The sequence below is a fragment of the Vanacampus margaritifer genome, chromosome 12 (assembly GCF_051991255.1).
Source record: "Vanacampus margaritifer isolate UIUO_Vmar chromosome 12, RoL_Vmar_1.0, whole genome shotgun sequence".
Lineage (NCBI taxonomy): Eukaryota > Metazoa > Chordata > Actinopteri > Syngnathiformes > Syngnathidae > Vanacampus > Vanacampus margaritifer.
In genome coordinates, this window is record NC_135443.1 from 22,093,071 (window position 1) to 22,116,914 (window position 23,844).

Consider the following 23,844-nt stretch of genomic DNA (forward strand, 5'->3'; position numbering starts at 1 on the left):
TCAAACGGCCTGTATTTACGTGTAATAGTAATTTTAAGCAATGACATCATTACCAGAGCTCAAGCCGTTAAAATTACGGCTCTGGGTGATCTAATTAGTGGTTTTAAAATTCTGATAGACATAATGTTAAAGCAAGGAGGACTCCTGTTATTTTTCTGTGGGTAAAGATTTAGGCTTACGAGTTTTACATCACATCAACAGTGCGCTCCGCGCACCGGAAGGTTGGGTGCATTCATACGTCGAATGCGGAAGTGCTTTGTGCATATAGTCCATAGTATGAAAACACCATCTAGTGCTTTAATTAGGAAACAGTTGTGCCAAATGACCAAAATGTCGTTTTTAATTATTTATTATTATTTTTTAATTACCTTTTTGCCGTTTATTTTAAAGTTTTAATCAATGTTTACCAAAAAACGTGATAATGATTAAATAAAATCACCGCTTTTCAGGTCACTGATATTTTTCACTTTCGCGTTTCGGACCTGCCAGATTTCTGTCTGACACTGACGACGTCACAAGAAAATATGGCGGCGCGCATGGAGTTTCTCGACTGAATGCGAAAACACAAATGAAAAAGTGTCGTCGCCATTGGAATCGCTTTGACTAAAGTAATGTTGAGCAGATGCGAAATCGCTCCCATCGGTTGTACTCACCATGTCCGAGCCGAGGACGCTCTTTACGATTACAGCATCGTCGTCTTCTCCGTGTGGTTCCTCCACTGCTACGTCGAGGTCTATATCCAAAGCTCGTCAGGGAAAAAGTCAGGACAAGAAGGACGCCGAAGTGCCCTTAGCGACTGCCAGTAAAGGTGATTATTGATTATGTGTTAAATGACTTGCTTGTTTGTTTTACAAACTTTTTGAAAGTGGCGCATGTGTACCTGGAGCAGGGCAGGAGTGATGGGGGAGGGGTTGGGTCCATTGGAAAACAACAAGTAAAGTGTTGTTGTTGTTGTTGTTGTTGTTTTTTAACAAAAGTAAAAGCTCACTAACAGGCGTTATTAAATTTTGAAGACATTTATAGCAGAATAAATCTGAGTTCAGTGCCCATTTACTGTCATTGCCTTCCACCGAGCTCCTGTCATATGGGCAAAAAAGAATAATAAAATTGTTCAGACAATAAACTCTGACATAAACAAAAAAATTATTAATTGCACAGCCTTAGTTGCTAACAATACTTTGGAGAGTGTCGTAGCTCTTTAGTGTTCATGAAGTTAACTGCTATTCCATGTTGTGTTTACGCAAAGAGCTGCAGAGTCCTCAGCGCCTAGGCTACAGCATCTCCTCGGGACTCAACCATGGAAACTCTCCAAATGACCTGGAGCCCTCACAAGAAATCGTGTGGGGTCCCATGTCACCCCCCAGCTCTTGTAAATCACCAAAACACTCTGTGCATGTTTTCTCAAAAATCAACTCAAAGATTTTAATACGATACTACCGTATGGTCATCCCCAATGTGTCCCCCACTCACCATATGCATTTGTAATACCATTAAGCATCAACTGTAGTATTCCCAAATTTAGTAACTTCTCATACATTTCAAACCAACTGTCAAGGGTTCTTGTGTACTTTAACAATTGATGTTGTTGTGGCAACTTAGCCGCTGATAGTGTCTCTTAGCAAACTAGGCAGATAAGTTTGTGTTTGAATTTGGTCAACATATAATCTGCTTCCTATTTTACCTGAAAGGCAACGTTTTCTTGACCTAATTTATATGAATATTTTGGGTACATTTCAGTGGATATTCCAAAGACCTAACTCTTTGCATACAAGTTATTACAATGTAAATTGTCCATATTATGTCCTCTGACCTGCCTCTTGTTTTCAGGGCGGGGGCAGAATGCCAGAACCTTGGAAGTATCCGACATTGTCAATCTTATTGCGCCGAAGGTCAGCTGCTTATCTTCCACTGAAAAAAAAGAGTTGTGGTAAATTTGACGTACATATTCAACATTGTGTTTTGCATCTGGTAGGAAACAAAACCGCAAGGGAAGCTGTCGCCTCTGTGGCAGTGGATGGGCGAGAACTTGACGCCCGAGATGCCCAAAGCCAGAGTGGGGAAGAAGTCCATTCGGTGAGTCACTATGGTGCATAAAGAACGTCCTTGAGATACAGGATAAAAATATATTGTTTAATGTAAGTCATTTCGTTTGTTTAAAAATCAACACACTTTGCTCCTGTAAGGATAGGTATAAGAAAGAGGAGGTACACTAACTTTTATTGAGGGTGGGTAGCTTGATTCAGTGTAAGGTTATTTTAGTTGACAATAACAAACCAACTAAAATTAAATACAAATTGTGTTAACAAAATAAAACAAAAACCAGAGTGCTTTTAAAAAGTTGTAACTAACTCTAACTACATTTTATGTTTATAAAACTAACTAAAACTACTATAATTACAGTGGGGAGAATCATCTTTTGCAAACTGAGAAATAAGTCAAAACAAATTCAAAACTAACTTGACTGAAAAGTCCAAAACTTTTATAACAGTACTCTATATGTACTTATATATACTTATATATACTTATATATATATATATATATATATATATATATATATATATATATATATATATATATATATATATATATATATATATATATATATATATATATATATATATAAATCTAAAACTAATACTAAATAACTATATTTAAAAATAAGCTATAATGAAACATTAAAAAAATAAAATGAACAAATCCACTTTAAAAACTAATAAAAACTATTTGAATTTAAAAGACAAATGTCTAAACTAAATACCGGTAAACAAAAAAACATGTACAATAAAAAAAAAAAATCAAAACCATAATAACCCTGATTCAGTGTGTAAAAAAAGATCTGATGGTTCCCTTCTCCAGGCAGAACGGCTTGAATGAGCTGATAAAACTGGCCCGGCAGTTTGACGAGAACATGCAGCAGAACCAGGAGGCGTTGGTCCAACTAAACAATGAAATCAGCAAAGCACCAACAGAAACACCGACACTACTGAACCAAACGGAGGCCGAGCTCCGAGCCCTTTTCGACTTGTCCACTCAGATGGTCAGCGGAGACTTCAGCCCAGTCTCCTCCAAATCCTCCCTGGACAAAAGCCAAATCAACAAGTCCAGTTCTAATAATAATAATAATAATAATATCGACTTTGATGACGACTGGGACAATGACGACATGCTCAACGATCCTTTTCTGCTAGCCCTAATGCAGAATCCCGACCAGGATTCTGGCCCGGTCCTGCATTCCCCTCAGACCAATCTACGGGACTTATGTCCCAAAGTCAAACCCACTACAAGAAGCACTTTTAAGTTGGAGTCCAACCCTCACTTCCAAATATCTGTTCAACCCAACCTAGAAATATCCAAGAAGAAGATTCACGACTGTAAATGGGACGACAGGGACGATGATGCGCTCTTCTACCAGGCGTGCGACAGCGTGGAAAAGCTCTCCCAATCTGCAACCACGCCTCTGCTCATCAACCAAACAATGCCCACTAACAGAAAGTCACCTGGCAACTTCATCCGTTCCAATTCCTTACCGGGCGAAACTTTGAGAGTCCATCAAGGACAGAATGCTCAAGTGTCTAATAGTGTCCCGGTAGGAGGCCACATTAAAAGTGGGCGTGAACCTTCGAAGGCGGCCTTCAAGAGGAGTGTGTACTACACGGTGAGGAGCAACAAAGGTAGGTCAGGTGCACACAGTGCTGCTCGCCAATCAGGAAAAAAAAGCCTCAACTACTTAACAAAAAACAACCAATATGGCTATATATATTAAATTCTTATTATTAAAGTTCCTTTTCCTTTCTTTGCTCTTCTCCATAGTGTTTGTCACCAGCCCAATGGCGGGCAAGTGCTCAGCAGATGAAATAGAACACAAGAGGCAAGAAGCTTTGGCTAGGAGGTGGCAGAGGATGCAGAGCGCGCTGAAACCATAGAGAAGAAAACACACCCTGGACTCTATCATGCTGCTGTTGAAAAACCTGACAAGTTAAATAATTTTTTGTGTGTGTGTGTGTGTCATCTGTTTTTGAAAATTTTTAGTTAGTACCTGACAAGTGCGTCAAATACCTCAACACTTTCATACATGTCTTTGGTTTACTGAAATAGTATTGGATATGGGATGTATTTGAGTGTCACCAAACTAGACAGTTTTTTTTGCACATCTCTAAGTTTTCTGTGTACGGTTTGAAGGAGTCTTCTGACTGTATGTTAGTGACTGAGAAATAAATGTCTTTGTTTTGCTATGCTGTTTTTTGTTTGTTTCTTTTGTCCATTTTCAAACTATTTCAGAAAATGCATTACAGTATTTCTGAAATATGCACTTTTTTAAGAAATACTAATTACACAACCTTTTTGTGTATTACATAATTTTTTTCAGTAATATTTATTTTTATTAATGTTTTTAAACAGCTATTTATTTTTTACCAGAAATTTGAACCTTTTTCCCCATTATTTTTGCCTGAAGTTTACAGTATTTTCTAGAAAATATCTGCCTATATATATACACACACACACATACATATATAATTATGTATATATATGTATGTATATATATGTATTAATGTTTTTAAACGGCTATTTATTTTTTTACCAGAAATTTGAACCTTTTTCCCCATTATTTTTGCTTGAAATTTACAGTATTTTCTAGAAAATATCTGCCTATATATATATATATATATATATATATATATATATATACACACACACATACATATATATGTATGTATATATATATATATATATATATGTATGTGTATATATGTATATATATATATATGTATTAATGTTTTTAAACAGCTATTTTTTTACCAGAAATTTGAACCTTTTTCCTTATTATTTTTGCTTGACATTTACAGTATTTTCTAGTAAATATCTGCCTATATATATATATACATATATATACACACACACACACACACACATATATATATACATATATATGTGTGTATCTATGTATATAATATATATATATATACTAGAAAGTACACTTTTATAGAATATTCTGTTTATAGAATAAAAGTATACCTAAATATATTTTTTATTTTCCCCAAATATGGTATATAAAACTTTTTCCAGGAATATTCTATTCCCTACTACCCCGCCACCCCTACCAAAAAAAAAAACCCAAAGTATATCACTTTTTCTTTACAAGAATATGCAAATAATAAAAACACCAATTTGGCCGTATCTGCACATTTCCCCAAATATTATGAATATTATGACAATATTGTCTTGCACGGTAATTTAGAGTAGTTGACTTTAGCGCTGCAATCTGTATGTTATAATAGCAGACATTCCAATTAAAAGACACCACAACAAGGTAGCCATGAAGACAAACCAAAACAAGTCCACGCAGTGGTTGACTTTTTCCACTTGGATCTTGTGCGTTCCATGACCTGAGCCTCTTCATCTGTTTTGCATGATTTCCTTGTGTCAGTGATGGCACGCCTAAGGCATCCTGCAGATGTTGCTTTTGTGCAGGTGTTGGTGTTTCCACGCCCACACCTGCTTTTATTTCCACTCTGTTGACAGGCCCGAGTGCACATTTAGTTTTTGAGAATGAGGAATTCTTTTTAATACGACGTATAATTTGTGCTCAGCTGCTGGGCCGAGAGCACAATGTTGGCCCTTGTGGTCCCTACAGGCCTCCATAGTCTTGTTTGGAGTATTAAATCTTCTTCCAAATCCTATTTTATAAATCACGCTGCTGAGAAAATTGCCACATCATGAAAAGGCTTTTGGTTTTCTGAAAGCCATTATGTTTTTTTTCTGATGAAGCCCACAGTTGTGCGCAGAAGGCGCACTGTGTCATTCGCCTAGAGGTCATCGGCAACATTATCTGCTCTTGGAGTAACTAGAACGAGGAGAAGAGATTGTAGTGTGTGAGAGGAGAGCACACACAAACACAATTGCGGAGAAAGGAAGCTGATGTCATTAACTAGGTGGTCATAATGGATGTTATCTGCTCGAGTACTGACTAGAACTAGGATAAGAGATCATATGCATAGCATGTAAGGAGGTTGCATACAAGTATTGTTTTTGAAGAAAGGAAGCTGATATCTTTCACAAGGAGGTCAGGGGTGAAGTTGGATATAATCACTTTTCCTAGTTCTAATAATTATTTGAGCACATATCATTAAAGGCCTCCTGGTGAGCAACACCAGCCTTTTTACTCAACAACTTTTTTTTTTTAAAGCTTTCTCCTGATGCTATGCACACATACTATGATCTCCTCTCCTAGATCTAGTCAGCACTCAAGCAGGCAAAGTCACAAATGACGTCCTGATGAGTGCCATGCGCTTTTGCTCTCAGGAACTGTGTCCCTGTACTTTCTCATCAGTCTATGCATGTACGCAATGATCTCTTCTCCTAGTTCCAGTCAGTACTCGATCGGATGACATCACAAATGGCCTCCGGGTGAGTTACTCCAGCTTCCTTTCTCTTCAACATTTGTATATATTCTTCTTTCACAAAATGGGCTCTTTGCACAAAACCACTCCTTCCTGAACTCAATACCACTTCTTCATTTCCTGTCTTTCATGATTGGACAAACTGATTAATCCAGGTGTGTCTGGCCATTGTTTTTGTGGTTACTGAAGTCAGGCACACCTGGATTAATCAGTTTGTCCAATCATGAAAGACAGGAAATGGAGTGATAATGAGTTCAGGAAGTAGTGGATTTGGGCAATGAGCCCATTGCACACTATGATCTCTTCTCCAAGTTCTAGTCAGTACATAAACATTGTTAATGACCACCTGGTAAGTGATATCAGCTTCCAATGTTTTGTATGCATCATCCTCACATGCCATTAAAACAGAATATGATTTTGTCCCCTTGTTCTAGTCAGTACTCGGGCAGATAATGTCACCAATGCTGCATGACAGCTTACTGATAACTTTCTGGTTAGTGACATCAGCTTCCATTCTCCAAAATTGTGTATGCATCCTCCTTCCATGCCATGCACGCACACACTGTTATCCCTGTTCCTAGTTCTAGTCAACACATAAGGACATAATGTCATGAGCGACCAGCATACCGCAGGATGGTCTAATGACCTCCTGCTGAATGACTTAAGCTTTCTTTCTCCACAAACATGTTTGTATGCATTCTCCTCATGTTATTCACATACACTATGATCTCTTCTCCTAGTTCTAGTCAGTACATTCTCCTCATGTTTAGCACAGACACACGTTTGCACAGGCGAGCGGCAGCAAGCTGTCAGCGGCGTTAAATGACCTGTGACCATTTTCACGGCGCGTGTCATTAGGCAGCTTTAGATTTGTTTCAACAGAGCTTCACCTGTGGGCTCCATTCACGGGCCGCCAAGTACGACGAACCCCCCCCCCCCCCCACACACACACACCCAACCCGCTATCCCACAATCCTCTCGCAAAATTCCCCTGCTCACATCCTCCCTCTTAAAACCACCAACACCCCTCCCTCCTTGTGGAAAGCAGTAAAAACAGGTTGCATTTTGTTTTTATAACATACCGACATTTATCTTAATGGCGCAATGTCAGGTTTGTTTTGTTTGTCCAAGTAGCTAATGTAGCTAATGTGTCTAAGGAGCTAAGGAGTCTGTATACTCATACATAATAATTTATTCTTTACTCTAAATAATACAGTAACAGACCCAGAGGGCCCATATATTATTATTCAGGTGACTATAGTTAATAAAAGATATACATTTGGTAATTTATATGCCCCTAATAATGATGATCTGGCCTTTTTCCATGAATTTTTTTCTCAGCTGTTTGATTTATCAGCAAACTCTACAATTATTATTGGAGGAGACTTTAGCACAAGTTTTAAATCCATTAATAGATTGTTCTAATAATACAACATGTATAAGGCGATTACAATCTACTTAAGTAATAGGGGAATATATGGATGATTTCGGCCTCGTCGACAGCTGGAGACTTAAAAACCTAACTAAGAAGGAATTTACCTTCTTTTCCGCTGTGCACCGGTCTTTTTCAATAATTGTTTTCTTACAAATAATTCTATTACTGATAAAATTGTTACAAAAATACATCCTATTATTATTAGCGACCATGCACCAGTCTCCCTTACACTACAAGTTGATTATACCTTTAAACCACCACCGACATGGCGTTTTAACATCTCACTGCTAAACAACGCAGAGTTTGACAAAATTATAAGAAAAGAGTGGGCAGACTTTTTGGAAATAAATGACTCTCCAGACCTATCGCCATCTCTTCTCTGGGAAGCTGGGAAAGCAGTAATTAGAGGTAAAATTATATCATATTCATCTTATAAAAAGAAACGGGATCAAAAGTTAGAAAAAAGCTTGGAAGATAAAATTAAACAACTGACGGATGAGTATGCAATAAACCCAAATAACCAAATATGGACTGACTTACAAAATAAAAAAATACAGTTAGACGATATGCTAACTAAAAAGACAGAGTTTATAATACAACAATTGAGATACAAAAACTTTGAATATAATAACATATCAGGTAAATTTCTTGCAAACCAACTTCAACGCAATCGGGAAAAATCTCTTATAACGGCTATTAAAGGGACAACTGGTGAATGCACACAATCACCAGAAGAAATTAATAAAAAATGTTATAACTATTATCGCAACCTATACTCAGAAACTAACAAGCCTAACCCTGAGCATATTGAGGCATTCCTCAGTAGCTTAAATATACATCAGTTAACTACTGAATATAAAGATATGTTAGATGCGCCACTTACTATAAACGAGTTGTACAGTGCTCTAAATAGTATGCCTAATGGCAAAGCACCTGGCCCGGATGGTTATCCGGCTATATTTTTTAAGCACTTCTGGTTAATGCTTGCTCCACTATTCTTAAGAGTAGTAACAGAAATCAAAACTAATGGTTACATACGCCCACACATGAATACAGCAGCAATTAAACTTTTATTAAAGCCAGAAAAAGACGCCACCCTTCTATCAAGTTACCGTCCGATTTCACTAATTAACACTGATATTAAAATTATCACTAAGGCTTTCACATCTAGACTAGAAACAGTAATCTCGACAATCATTCATAGCGACCAAACAGGCTTTATTAAAGATCGTCACTCTACTAATAATATTAGGAGGCTCTTTAACCTTATTAGCATGTCACAGCGGCATGATAAAAAGGCAGTTATTATATCATTGGATGCAGAAAAAGCTTTCGACAAAGTTAACTGGTCCTTCCTCTTTGCTGTTTTAAATAAATTTGGCTTTGGGAAATCAAATATTCACTGGGTGTCAGTATTATATGATTCTCCTAAAGCTACAGTTACTACTAATGGATTTATATCTCAGAGTTTTACTCTACAGAGAGGCACAAGACAGGGATGCCCACTGTCCCCTTTATTATTTGCAATATTTATTGAGCCACTTGCATTAGCCATACGCCAGGAAAGAAGGATACAAGGAATTCACTCTGGGGTAACAGAACATCAAATTAGTCTATATGCCGATGATATTTTACTTTATTTAGAAAAGCCTGCTATTTCGTTAGGGGAAGTATTTAACTTCATCACTAAATTCTCACAGTTATCAGATTATTCTATTAACTGGACAAAATCAACACTTCTACCTATTACAGAAAATTCATGGAACCCTGCAAGCCAGGACCCACACTACTCATTTCCTGTAGGTAATTTAAAATACTTAGGCATAAAAATCTCACCTAAATTAACTGATTTAATTCATTTAAACTTTTCTCCACTTCTGGATAACATTTGTAGTGACTTGGAGCGCTGGAATAATCTTCCTATTTCTCTAATAGGACGAATAGCCACCATTAAAATGAAAGTTTTACCCAAAATAAACTATTTTTTCTCAATGATTCCATTTAAACTTACGGCTAACTGGTTCCAGTTGTTGGACTCAGCCGTTACAAAATTTTAGTGGAATAAAAAAAAAACAAAGATTAGTCTATCTACTCTTCAGAAAAGTAAATCCAAAGGTGGTCTAGAGGCACCAAATTTTATGTACTACTATATAGCTAGCCAGCTACAATATATCATTCTATGGGCACAAACCAACAGAGATACTAACTGTTGGCTGGAACTAGAACAGAAGGATTGTAATAACCTCAGACTTCTAGATTTATTCTTTATTACAACATCGATTAAGCGACATAATTGTTTTAAAAACCCAATGATTTCCGCCACCCTGACTGCCTGGTGGAAGGCACTAGAAATTACAAAAGCCCAAGTGGAGCCCTGTGGGCTTTCTCCCCTATGGCATAACCCCGACTTTATTTTTTTAAATTTTTTATTTTTATTGGGAGAGCTCAGTATTGATCATTTGACATGTCATCATCATTGTTCTCCCTTTTTTTTCTTTTTTTTTTTGTATGTGGATGTGTGTTTTGTGCGTGTGTGCGTGCGTGCGTGTAAAAAAAAAAAATCCCATACCGTTCACCTAAACCGAACACTTCAAAATCCAGCCAGAGTCGTGGGGCCGCCAGGAGACCCGAAGAGGGACCAAAGAAAAGAAAGAAAAGCGAAGCCCAGCACCGACCAGACACCACCCACCGGGCCACTAACCAGAGTCCTTCACCAACCCCAGAGACATCTAAATTCCAACAAATCAGGGAGACCTCAAGGGCCCAAAGGAGAAACTGAGGAAAGGTAGAAAGGACAGACGAAGCAGAGTGAGATCCACAGACACCAGCCTCCACCGATTCAATGACCTGAGGGAGAAACAGATTGTGTCTGAGTTTCGATAGATGCTGGTGTGGTGGATCTGGCATGCATGAAAATCTCCACCAAAGAGGGGAGCTGTCGACCCCCGCCAGGACAGAGCAAGCGCAACACCTCAGGGCCCCCCAGGCCGCGGCAGCGCCAAAGGACGACCCCCAGGCCCCGCAGGGGCCACCGGCCGGAGAGCAAACCCAGGAGCAGGAGCGCCCCCCACCCCAACGCAGCCCGCGCCCCCAACCCAATGCAGCAGGACGGGGAACTGCAGGCCCACCAGGCACCCCACCGGCCCACAACCACCGCTCCCCCCACGACCCCCCGCCCCCCCATCCACCCCCGCCATCCACCCCAACCCAGCCCCAACTGTCCCCAGGTCCCCAAATCCCCAGACACCCCCCCCACCCCAGCACCACCACCACCCCCCATACACCCCCGCCATCCACCCCAACCCAGCCCCAACCGCCCCCAGCCCCCGACCCCCAGACCCCGGGGACACACCACACCCAGGCATCGGCGCCGAAGAGGGGCCGGGCAGCGGAGCGGAGAGGGCATCCGAGCCCACCCCACCCCCCACCACGCGGAGGGACGGAACACCAGGGGCAGAAGGGGAGATGGGGGCACCGGACGGTGTCTCCACCCTACCCCACTCCCCCCCAAAGTGTGTTATGTGCCCTCTATGTCTAAAATGTATTGTGCAAAACTAGTGCAGTGAGTTAAGAGGAGCGACCAGCTGGGCCCCTCCCAACCGGGCGGGGGCGGGAGGTGCACCCGCCCACCAAACCCCCACCCACCCCACCGGGACCCCGGCGGACATTTGGGACCAGCCCGGCGGGGCTCGCCCCCCGGATACTGGGGCCCGCCCGAAATGCCGGGAGGCCCACCGGAGCGGGGCGGGCACAACACCGATCCCGCCCACCCTCCCGGCCCACGGAGCGCCGAGACCCGGGCCACGGATGGAACCCCCGGCCCAGGGGAGGGGGAGGAGGGCGGACAGGGGAGGGGGAGGGGACAGGGGAAGGAGACGACAGGAAAGGCAGGAGGCAGCGGCAGGGCCGCAGAGAGAGGGGGAGAGGAGGAGGAAGGGCGACGAGGGAGAAGGGACAGGGAGGCGGAGGACGGGCGGGGAGAGGCGAAGAGGGAGAGGAAGCAAGGGGGAGGAAGGGGGAGGGGAGGGGAGAGGGAACCACGGGTCACCCCGGCGGCCCACAGGCCCCGAACCGCGTCGCCGGGCCCAGAGTGACGGACCGCGCCGGGGCGGCGCCGCCCCGAACACCAGGGAGAGCCCCGCAACACAGCACCCCCCACGAGACCCAGGGAACGACCAAGACGCAGCCGCCACCCAGCAGCCAACAGAGGGGCAGACCCGCCCACGCCCAGCCAGGGGGGGACAGCACCTGTAGAGTTAGTCCCCTGGCATGCAGTGAATCCGAATATTAGCCCTTAGTGCCCATTGGAAGTGAATCTGCTTGATCCTGTTGGCAGCAACTGGGTTCCTGACTATAAAAACACAACCATTAGTTACAAACTGCCAAATGCAGAGACATCAATGTAAGTTATCACGATGTGGTGGCTCTCGCTAACAGGCAGAATTAAATAACCAGAATTAGGTTAAAATATTCTATATACGTAGACCATATTTCTATGAATTTTGATATTTGTTTTTTATTTGAGGCCGATATTTTTTCCATTAAAATGTGATTTATGAGGCGGTTAGACCATTGGTCGATATTCAGAGTTTGTTTATTTTTCCAGTTAACAAGAATTGTTTTTTTTTTGTGATAGTAAGGGCTACAAGTGTAGATTGAAATTGTTTATGTGGTAGGTCAGTTGTTATTAGGTCACCTAGCAAACACAAGTTTGGAGATAAAGGTATTCTACAGTCCAAGATAGCGGAAAGTTTTTCTAAGACTTTAGTCCAGAAATACATAACCGGAGTGCATAACCATAAAGCATGAAAATAAGTGTCTGTAGTGTTTTGTAAACACTGGAGACAAATGTCGGAGTCGGAGAGTCCCAATTTCTTCATCATATATTGAGTAATGTATGTTCTATGGATAATTTTATATTGGATAAGTTGTAAGTTTGTGTGTTTTGTCATTTTAAATGCATTTTCACAAACTTGAATCCAAAAGTCAGATTCCGGAGCTATAGAGAAGTCTGTCTCCCATTTTAAGATGGGTAAAGACATTTTATCCGTATATGAAAGTAACTTATATATTTTTGAAAGTTTTTTTGTTGTTGTCGGAGAAAGCTTGGTAATATCTTTAGCTAAAACAGGCGGTTGGAGCGTACCCTGAAGTGTTTGAATTTGTTTCTTTATCATATTTTTAACTTGCAGATAATGTAAAAAAATTCCGTTTGTTATTTTGTATTTTTGGAGCAAGGATGTATATGATATAAACATATTATCTGAGAAGAGATGGTGGAGATGTGTAATTCCCCGACTTTCAACTTAACAACCAATCGTTTTATTTAGGTGTGTGGGAGCAGAAAGGAACTACACATCTCCACCATCTCTTCTCAGATAATATGTTTATATCATATACATCCTTGCTCCAAAAATACAAAATAAAAAACGGAAATTTTTTACATTATCTACAAGTTAAAAGTATGATAAATAAACAAATTCCAACACTTCGGGGTACGCTCCAACTGCCTGTTTTAGCTAAAGATATTACCAAGCTTTCTCCGACAACAACAAAAAAACTCTCAAAAATATATGTTACTTTCATGTACTGATAAAATGTCTTTACCTTTCTCAAAATGGGAGACAGACTTGTCTATAGCTCCGGAATCTGACTTTTGGATTCAAGTTTGTGAAAACGCATTTAAAATGACAAAACACACAAATTTACAACTTATCCAATATAAAATTATTCATAGAACATACATTACTCAATATATGATGAAGAAAATGGGACTCTCAGACTCCGACATTTGTCTCCAGTGTTTACAAAACACTACAGACACTTATTTTCATGCTTTAAGTTTATGCCCTCACTCCGGTTATATATTTCTGGACTAAAGTCTTAGAAAAACTTCCCGCTATCTTAGACTGTAGGATACCTTTATCTCCAAACTTGTGTTTGCTCGGTGACCTAACAACAACTGACTTACCACATAAACAATTTCAATCTACACTTCTAGTCCTTACTATCGCAAAAAAAACAATTCTTGTTAACTGGAAAAATAAACAAACTCTGAATATTGACCAATGGTCTAACCTCCTCATGAATCACATTTTAATGGAAAAAATATCTGCCTCAAATAAAAACCAAATATCAAAATTTATAGAAACATGGTCTACATATATAGAATATTTTAACCTAAATCTGGTTACTCAATTCTGCCTGTTAGCGAGAGCCACCACATCGCGATAACTTACATTGCTGTTTCTGTATTTGGCAATTTGTAACCAATGGTTGTGTTTTTATAATCAGGAACCCAGTTGCTGCCAGCAGGATCGAAAAGACTACATGAAATGATACCTTACAGTCACCAGCTCCTCAAGATCCCCTTCCAATTGGCACTAAGGGTTAATATTCGGAATCACTGCATGCCAGTGGGTTAAGGGGAAGCAGGTGGGTTATGGGATTTTTAATAGATTTTAGGTGAATTAATGAGTACACACTCACATGCACGCACACATGCACACGCACACGCACATACTCACGCACATACAAAGTAAAAAATAAATAAATAAAAAAGAGAGAGCAATGATGATGGCATGTCGAATCGGTAAAATTACCGAATGAACAACACTGAGCTCTCTCTCTCCCAAAAATTTTTAAAGTGGATAAATACGGGGCAAGAGGTAAAATCCTCATTGTTGTCACTATTGTTAACTAATCAATTCAGCATTCTTACAATTTTCAATTGCCACATTCTACATTTTACTTCATTTCGATTACAATTCTATGACATTTCAGTTCAACGTCAGGTGGTTAATTCATATTTTCAGTTAGTCTACAATCTTGCGTTTTATACTCTAAAAAGAGAATTGTTGAACCATATTAAGATTACAAATTTAATTGTTGTCCAAGTTGAGTTCATTAAACTTAACAGTGTTTCCCACACCATGTTAATACTTGGGTGGGCCACCCAAGTAAATTGGCCACCACCCAAGAAGTTTTCAATAAAATGTATTTAAAATATATTTAAAAAGAAAAAAAACATGTTGCGACAGGATATACCGCATGTGACGTTAGTTTGCCGTAACTCACTTGTGAATCGTGAGGATAGAGGAGACGTAGTAACAAGACTGAGACCCACCTCCCGTCCGACCTGCCTGCCATCACCACCGCTGGAGTCCACCCACCCAAGTAGATTTCAAATCTGTGGGTAACACTGCTTAATTTGTTCACTTTGGACTAACTTAATTCAAGGGATTTTGGATTCATTTACTTCAAGTTAATATATTACCGTAAATTTAATAAACTCATAATGAATTAAACTTAATATATTCACTTTGGATTAACTATTTTGTGTTACCAATTAAAGCAATTTTATTAAGTTCGCCAACAATTCAATTTGTAATCTTAAATTGGTTCAACAATCCTCTTTTTTGAGTGGAGTTCTAGTCAGCACTCGAGTAGCAGCGTTTTGGAAACACTGGAGATTCTTCAGGGACGTGCTGGAGTGGCATGATACAACAGAGGTTATTAGTGAGGAGGAGGAGGAAAAAACATTATATTTATGTTGCTGACAAAACATTGTAATTTACAAGTCGTTAACGGTGCAAATGTCTGGCGAGTAAGTCATGTGAAGGTCAACGTCACCCAGACGAAAGCGATAAGACAGACATGTTAAAAAAGAAAAAAACAAACCTTGTTATTCCAAACTAAATCACGACTTTGGAATGGGAGGGGAGTAGCAGCAAAACATTGCTTTGGAAAGGATTTACGAGTCCGAGTCAACCCGCGCAACAGTTTCACCGCATCGCGGCGGGGATTTTTTGATAGCGAGCAATCCCGTTTTGATGCGCAGTAACGGCTATGCTTTATTAAGCGTGCTGATAAGGCGACGACAATGAGCTTGTGCGCGGCCAACAAGCATTCCTGCAGCTTATATCTGCCAACATCTTTGCGCTACAATGGCTTTGGCCTTACTGCCGCCCCTTAGTTCCCTGAACACCCCCGCCCCCCAACACACACACCACCCCTGGCCTTAAATAGTCAGCGTGGGATGTAATGGTGTGTTGACAGCTTTAGGCTGAAGTCATTTGGTTGCTCTACAGTGATATATGTCCAAGCTTCCCCGAGAGAACAAATGAGCAGCAGATGCCGACAAGCTGACTGACTAACTGACTACAGCCTTAAAATGAAAACTCTGAATTATTTCACGAAAAATCATATTTCCAATTTAAAGCGATTTTGTTTGCCCTTTTTTGCCTGATATCAAGCAACTAATTCTGGCTCTTAATTTTCCAAATCCTTGAAATTATGAACGTTGATCATAAGTCTACTTCTAATCAAAATGGCTGACTTAATTATCAATGTCAGGCATGGATCTTAAAGACTTTTTCATGTGTCCTGTCATGATAAACCAGGTGATTTGGTGCCCTAGGCGAAAGTGTAGATTGAATTTACAGATTCACTGTAAACAGCAGCAGCAGGTCAGATTCAGGGTGCCAGGTCATGATATCATATTTATTATTATTATACTAGAAATCATAAAAAAAAAAAAATCATTATTATATAAAATATATATGCGGTATAATACAACATATATAAATAATGTGATGTAATAATGTAAAATAAATAAAATATAACATTTTGTAGCATCCTCGGTTGAGTCTGATGGTTCACAACTTTTATTAAACTTTCCTTTGGGTGAACACACTACAATACAAATAAACAAAAATTGCCATTAATAACTCAAACGGTATGTTTTGTGTATCCTTTTACCGTATTTAAGCCATATACTAGGGTGACCATGTTCCCATTTCCAAAAAAAAGAGGACAGTTTGCACCGGCCTTGAAATTGTGGTACCAGTCGCAGTTACACAGTGTACTTTACCTCCTATTAGTCACGCAATGCCAACCGGACATTTTCATGAATTTATAAAAACCCCGGACACCCCAACAAGACGTAAGAAAATGGACACATTTGGTCACCCTACCATGTACTATAAATGAATTGCCTTAAATTATTACCTTTTATAGCCTTGACAATCTCTTGAGTACAATTTATATTGTAAATAAACATTTTAACCTTGCCTGTTGCCTTTATAAATACCTTAAAACAAAAATAAACCATACAGAAATGCAAATTCTTAGTCAATAAAACAGAATCTTGAGCAATAGCATTGCTAAATATTTACCAAGGAGCGTTAGCACACTCCAGTGGACAAAAACGGTAACGTTTTACTGTGCAGTAAATTACACAATTAAACATGAAATATAGCAACATTAGTTAAACAATGAAACATTGCTCCAATACGAACCTCGTTCTCTTCTCAGCCAGGTGCTAAAGAATCGTTCACTGAATTAGTTGTAAACTTCAGTTTTCTCTGATTTCCTGCGGCGCGCACACGTCTTTTCTGCACTTGGAAGACAACGCTACAAAGTACGTCGGTTACTTACGTCAGTTCCTACCGGTTTATGAGACCTTTTCCTGTATCCTTCAAAATAAAAGTATCAACTATATTATAATAGCACAATAAAACAACGCAATTCTGCAATACAAAAATGCAAAAACAAAAATACTAGCAGAGTCATTTACATATTTTATTTTAGAAAACCTAAGGGGGAAAAATATATTTTTTCTTTTTTTTTGCCCTGCAATTTGGCGCCCCCCTCCACTAGATGGCGCCCTAGGCGACCGCCTAGTTTGCCTATGCCCATGGCCGGCCCTGTGATAAACATATCCAGCCAATTTCACGTCAATTGGTGAATCTGGTTTAAGGGGCTGATTTCTTTTCTAACATTCCAGAGGGAGTCTCTGACATTGAAATGGCTGCTTTGAAACAAAATGGCCAACTTTTCATTTGATTCTGGGCATGGGTCCTTCATACTTTTTCGCACATTCTGTTATGGAATACAAATGCACTAAATTTTGTGTCGATCTGTGAAACTGGTGTTTGGGGCTGATTCCTCTTCTAACGTTACAGGTAATGAATCTTGAGAGCAAAATGGCTGCTTCAAACCAAAATGGCTGATTTGTGGGTCTATATTGTGGAGAGCTTGTGTTTTAGCTGCATCGCTGGTCCAGAGCTCAAAATCGCAGATCAAAATCGTGTAAAGGGTCTGAGTCGTCTGAGCAGATATTTCACTGTAACGTTGGCTTTAAGACAAGAAAGGCAAGAAGCAGCAATGAATAAATAAGCAGTGTTTGCCAGCACAATTCCTCTCAAAGGCAAATGGAGGCTCCCCAGTCAAATAAAATTAGGCGAGGCAAGTAAAGAAGCCGCTGCTGTGGGAGCAAAAGAAATTAAACATTTCCATCAAAGATTTTGCTCCCAGGACTGCAGAGTTTCCTTTGAAAATGAAAATGTAAAACGGCTTCAAAAGTAAGCAAGTTGTTGTGGGATTTGCTCAGCCTCAAACTGAACATTGTTCAGTTCTTACATTAATACTATTTAACCAATGAATGTTGGGCCCATACTGAAACAAAGAAAAAATCTGCTTGGAGATTAAAGTTGTGACCTCAAGAGGATTTTTTTCCTAAGAAAAAAGGGATTTCAGATAAGTGAATGTGCTGCACAATAAATAATTCATCACTTGTAATATTACACCTCTTTCCTTAAAAAGTGAAAACAATATGTTCATAAGATTACAGAACTTTTCTCTAAAATACACAATTTGCTAAAAATATACTTCATTTGTGCATGATTATTATGTTTTTTTTTCAAAAATAAACACAATACTTTTTCTTGAGTAATGGTTGATGTTTTCTTGAACATATTGTCATAAGATTTATAAACAACTTTTTTCTCTTGAAAATGCATGACTTCATTTGTAAAATGATGACGTTTTTCTCCAAATATATTCTCGTAAATTTGCAGTAGGCCTTTTTCTTTTGTAGGATTGCAATATTTTTAACAGTAAATTGGAGAAATTTGAATTTTGAAAGAGAGAATAAGTCACATACTATATATATATATATATATATATATATATATACACACACACACACACACACACACACACACACACACATATATATATATATATATATATATATATATATATATATATATATATATATATATATATATTAGTGTTGTCACAATACCAAAATTTGACTTTGATACTATACCTGCATAAAATACCTTGTTACCGGTACTGACCAGACATCATCTACTACCCCCCGGGTTACCAACCAGAATCTTTCACCAACCCCAGAAACATCTAAATTCCAACAATTTAGGGAGACCTCAAGAGACCAAAGGAAAGACTGGGGAAAGGAAGGAAGGATAGATGAAGCAGAGTGAGATCCACAGACATCAGCCTCCACCGATTCAACGACTAGAGGAAGAAGCAGATTGTGTTTGAATTTCGGTAGATGCTAGTGTGGTGGATCTGGCATGAATGAAAATCTCCACCAAAGAGGGGATCCGTCGACCCCAGGACAGAGTAAGCACAACCGCCCAGGGCCCCACAGGCCGCGGCAGCGCCAATGCACAACCTCCGGGCCCCACAGTGGCCACCGGTCGGAGAGCAAACCCAGGAGCCAGGAGAGCCCTCCACCCCAACACGGCCCGCGCCCCTAGCCCAACGCAGCAGAACGGGGCACGGCAGGCCCACCAGGCACCCCACCGGCACACAGCCCCCGCTCCCCCCACAACCCCCCTGCCTCCCACCCACACTCGCCACCCACCACAACCCAGCCCCCGCCGCCCCCAAACCCTCAGACACTCCCCCACCCCTAGCACCTTGCTCGGCTTCACTCAGCAACCCGTTTTCAAGGTACATTCGGCTTAGCTTGCTTTGGGTGTTCGAACTCCAAAAATGAGTTCAAACTCCGAGGCATTTTTTACTCAGTTTTTTTGGGTTGAAGTCCGATTTGTACGAGTTCCGAGACATTCAAACTCAGATGTTCCTCATAGATTAGCTCAGATTAAACATGAGTTACAGCGCGCGCAGCAGTTAAATAATGTTGCCAGAAGAGCACCCCTTTTGGGAGTGCCACTTGCAGGCAGAGCCACAGCACCCCATCTGAAACTGCCGCCTGAGCCCGACACCGGATGAAGGACGCCGCCAGTGACCACGGCCGCGTTAAACCTGGCACCGCCACTGTACGCGCCCCCACGAGGTTTGGGACCATCAGGTGCTGAGAGTTTCCAACGTGGACCCATGTCATCTTCCCTGTTGGAGAGACACATGGGCTTGGCCAGGAAGGATTTGGACAAGCTGGCTCGAAACATTGCCAAGTTCGAACCGAAACTAGGGGGGTCCCACAACACATCAGAGTACCTGAAAGACATTGACTACTATCTCCAGAGGTTGCCAATGGCAACCGTGGAAGATAAGTTGCACTTGATAAAATAAACTTCCAGCCACGCAGTCAAGCGACTGCTGGAAATGCAGCCTGCTGCCTGATGTGTTGTCTGATCCCTTGGCTCTGCACCAAGCCATGGCACATGAATTTGATGGCTCTCCTGAGTTGACAGGCATGGAAGTTGCCATGTTCGTCAAACAGGGAAAACAGGAGCCCCCTCAGGCTTTCTATAGTCGTCTTCGCGATGCCTACTTTGGGACTTGTAACGAGCCCAATATGGAGGAGGACCCGAGTTTTAAAACGCTATTTGTCCGGAACCTCCAACCAAATTTTAATCACTACCTGGGAGTGGCTTTGTGCCCTCAGACACTGAATAGCTCGCAGCTGTGCGATTTAGCAGCTAGGGGGTATGCAAAATGAAAAGTTTCAACCCCTAAGGTAGCAGACGCCGAAGTCTATCAATCAGACGTGGGTCCCCCGTCGGCGCTCGAGGCAGCCTTCTCCGATGCTCCCAAGGATGCAGAAAAAGCCTTCGACAGTTAACTGGTCCTTCCTCTTTGCTGTTCTAAATACATTTGGCTTTGGGAAGTCATTTATTCATTGGCTGCCAGTATTATATGATTCTCCTAAAGCTACAATTACTACTAATGGGATTATATAATTACTCTACAGAGAGGCTTCAAGACAGGAATGCCCATTGTCTTTTCTCCTTTATTATTTGCGATATTTATTGAGCCGCTTGCATTAGCTATACACCAGAATAGAAGGATCCAAGGAATTCACTCCGGGGTAACAGGACATATCGTTAGGGGAAGTATATAACTTAATAACTAAATTCTTATAAAACACTTATCAGACTATTCTATTAACCACCTATTACAGAAAATTCATTCTATAGGTAATTTAAAATATTTAGTCATTAAAATCTCACCAAAATAACTGATTTAATTTATTTAAACTTCACTCCACTTCTGGATAGCATTGACAGTGACCTGGAGCTCTAGAATAATCTTCCTATTTCTCTAATAGGATGAATAGCCAGCATTAAATTGAAAGTTTTACCCAAAATAAATTATTTATTCTCAATGATTCCATTCAAACCTATGTCTAACTGATTCCAGTCGTTGGACTTGGCCGTTACAAAATTCTACTGGAATAAAAAAAGAAGAACCTGGAAGTTGCCTGGAACTAGAACAGAAGGATTGTAACGACCTCAAACTTTTAGATTTACTCTGTAATACAACATAGATTAAGCGACACAATTGTTTTACAAACCCAATGATTTCTGCCACCCTGACCGCCTGGTGTTCTCCCTCCCTGTTCCTTTTCCCTCATCACCCTTCCTCCTCCTCCCCCTCTTCCTCCCCCTCTTCCTGCTACCCCTTCCCCTTCTTGTTGTCTCCTCCCTTCGTCCCATCCCCCTCCCCTATCTGCCTTCCTCCCCCTCCCCTGGGCCGGGAGCTCCACCGCTGCTCCGGGTCTTGGGGCTCCGAGGGCCGGGCGGGCAGGTGTGTGTATTGCGTGGCCTGCCCCGCTCCAGTGAGCCTCCTGGCACCTTGAGCGGGCCCCGGTATCCGGGGGACGATTCCTATCTGTGCCTATCCGTCCTATCTATGCTATCTCCATCTGCCCCCCGGGGTCTCGTTGGGGACGGTTGCGCCTCCTGTCCCCGCTGGGTTGGGAGAGGCCCCGCTGGTCGCTCCTCTTTACTCACTCCGCTAGTTTTGCACAATACACTTTGTAAATAGACACACAGGACACATAACACACTCCTTGCGGGGGTGGGGTAGGGTGGAGACACCGTCCTCGCCCTGCAACTCCCCTCCAATTTTAATGCACTCCACAACTAGGAGGGGCGGGTGAGTCGGGGTGGGGAGCCATCGCTTGGGGTAGACCGCAGTATTAAGCAGTGCTGCGGTCCCCCATCTGACCCCCCGCCTCGCCACCATCCCCCCCTATTTTTTCAATGCACCACATACACTCACCAACACATCTCTGGGAAGCAGGTGGATCGGAGCGGGGGGGATATAATTTCCCTCTGCTCCATCTGGGGGGGGGGGGGGGATCTGGGGGCCGGGGGGCGGCGAGTGCTGGAATGTGGTGGGTGGCGAGTGTGGGCGGGCCATAGGCCGGTGAGGTGCCTGGTGGGCCTGTCGTTCAACAGAATCTTGCTGTGAGTCCTGGAACCACCAAGACGACTCCAAGACCGACTAAAGCGCAGTTGCTGACGGGATACTCAAAGCACTCCTGAAATTGTCAAAAGACCAGTCTGTGCGACGAGCCCACGGCCGGACACCCACTGACATGACCCACCAACAGGGGTCATGAGCGGGTCTGCCAGAAGCTGAAACTCACAAACAGCATTCTGGCTCAACGGTACTGGTACTTCGGGTTGACTCTAATACGACTACCGAGGTGTACAAATCGCGATCTACTGACGACGTGCAACCATTCCAACAGCTCACCACCAGGGGGATAGCTCGTAAATTCTATCTGAGCATCACCCTGGAGCGAGCTCTGACCTACGAAGCCCTCGTAGATCCTGCGGCAGACGTCGCGTGATGGCGACCACGGTGTTTGAGCAGCTCCGTGCTGCGTCGCTAGCTAACGGCCAACCGCGCCTTCTCACCTACTAACACACAACTGGAGACTGTTGCAATGGTGCATTGGTCCGTTGGCCCCATGGAATTCATCCATCCAGTTTATGTGGGACCCAACGAGTCCCACATAACCCCCTTCTTATGGGTCAAGACCTGTTGGTCACCGAGCACCACTCCAACAGAAAGGAGTCATCTTCAAATGGTCTGATCTCCAAATTGATTGGGTGGAACCCCTGGTCAGATCGCTGAGAGAGAATAAATACTTTCTCACAGTAGTTTGCGCATTCACCAAGTGGGTAAAATGTCTGCCTGCTCCAAACGACACTGCGCACACCACCACATGCCTGCTGATGAATCACGTGTTCTCCCGTTTCGAGTTGCCCTCACGGGTCAACTTAGACAGGGAAATCCACTTTACAGCTGATGTAATACAACAACTTTTGCAAAGGCTTGGAATCAAGGCCCGAGTGCACATTAGCTATCACCCGCAGTCATCAGGACAGGTAGAGCAGACTAATCGCACCATGGCAAATTTGCTAAAAAAGTTTGTGACTTCCACCCATCGATACTGGGACACCCAACTCCCGCTAATACTTATCGAGCCACCCCGCACGAATCCACTGGGGTGTCCTCCTTTGAAATGATAAACGGACGGCGAATGACGCTTTCCCTGCACCTGACGTACCAGCTGGCAGAAGTCAAACTAGCCATGGCGTACATGGCCTCCCAATAAGTGGAGGACCTGAAAACCCACCTCCAGGCCACGTTCGCGTTCGCCCAACAACGACTTAAAAAAAGCGTAGAAGGTCAGAAAACCTACCACATGAAAGAATCATGAACAGTGTTTCAAATCAGTGATCAAGTGTGGTTCTATTTGTTTGTGCAACCGAATGCTAATACACCACAAGCCCAGAGGGGTGTCACCGGAAAATGTCTTCCCCGTTGGACCCAACGAAATCTTTGACAAGCTGTCGCCCGTTGCCTACCAAATTAGGATGAACAAAGGATGTCAGGACAATCAGTTGAGATGGGTCCACCGAAATCAAATCAAAAGTAACTGCGGTTTGGAACGCTGGACTCGTAACCAAACGACGCTCGAGACTGGGGCATGCGCG

The 23,844-nt window shown here is 41.9% G+C and overlaps 1 protein-coding gene across 3 annotated transcripts; it reads left to right on the forward strand.

Annotated features, from left to right (window-relative positions):
• Positions 1-288: 288 nt before the first annotated feature.
• LOC144061535 (uncharacterized) lies at positions 289-4,238 on the forward strand. Of its 3 annotated transcripts, none has more exons than XM_077582087.1 (6): positions 289-808; positions 1,247-1,369; positions 1,828-1,889; positions 1,973-2,073; positions 2,858-3,656; positions 3,812-4,238. In XM_077582087.1, the coding sequence occupies exons 1-6, from the start codon at positions 655-657 to the stop codon at positions 3,857-3,859; spliced, it is 1,287 nt and encodes a 428-aa protein (XP_077438213.1). In that variant the 5' UTR covers positions 289-654; the 3' UTR covers positions 3,860-4,238. The 3 variants fall into 3 exon arrangements, with proteins under 3 accessions (XP_077438213.1, XP_077438214.1, XP_077438212.1); XM_077582086.1 differs by having other exon boundaries at positions 291-808; positions 2,858-3,672; XM_077582088.1 differs by lacking the exon at positions 1,247-1,369 and having other exon boundaries at positions 2,858-3,672.
• The last annotated feature ends 19,606 nt before the right edge of the window (positions 4,239-23,844 follow it).

What these genes read in the sequence shown, in the direction of transcription:
- LOC144061535 (XM_077582086.1), top strand. Translation starts at nt 655, where the DNA reads ATGTCCGAGCCGAGGACGCTCTTTACGATTACAGCATCGTCGTCTTCT. An exon ending in CTTAGCGACTGCCAGTAAAG is followed by an intron (nt 809 to 1,246) that starts GTGATTATTGAT and finishes GTTTACGCAAAG; the next exon opens with AGCTGCAGAGTCCTCAGCGC. An exon ending in TCAATCTTATTGCGCCGAAG is followed by an intron (nt 1,890 to 1,972) that starts GTCAGCTGCTTA and finishes TGCATCTGGTAG; the next exon opens with GAAACAAAACCGCAAGGGAA.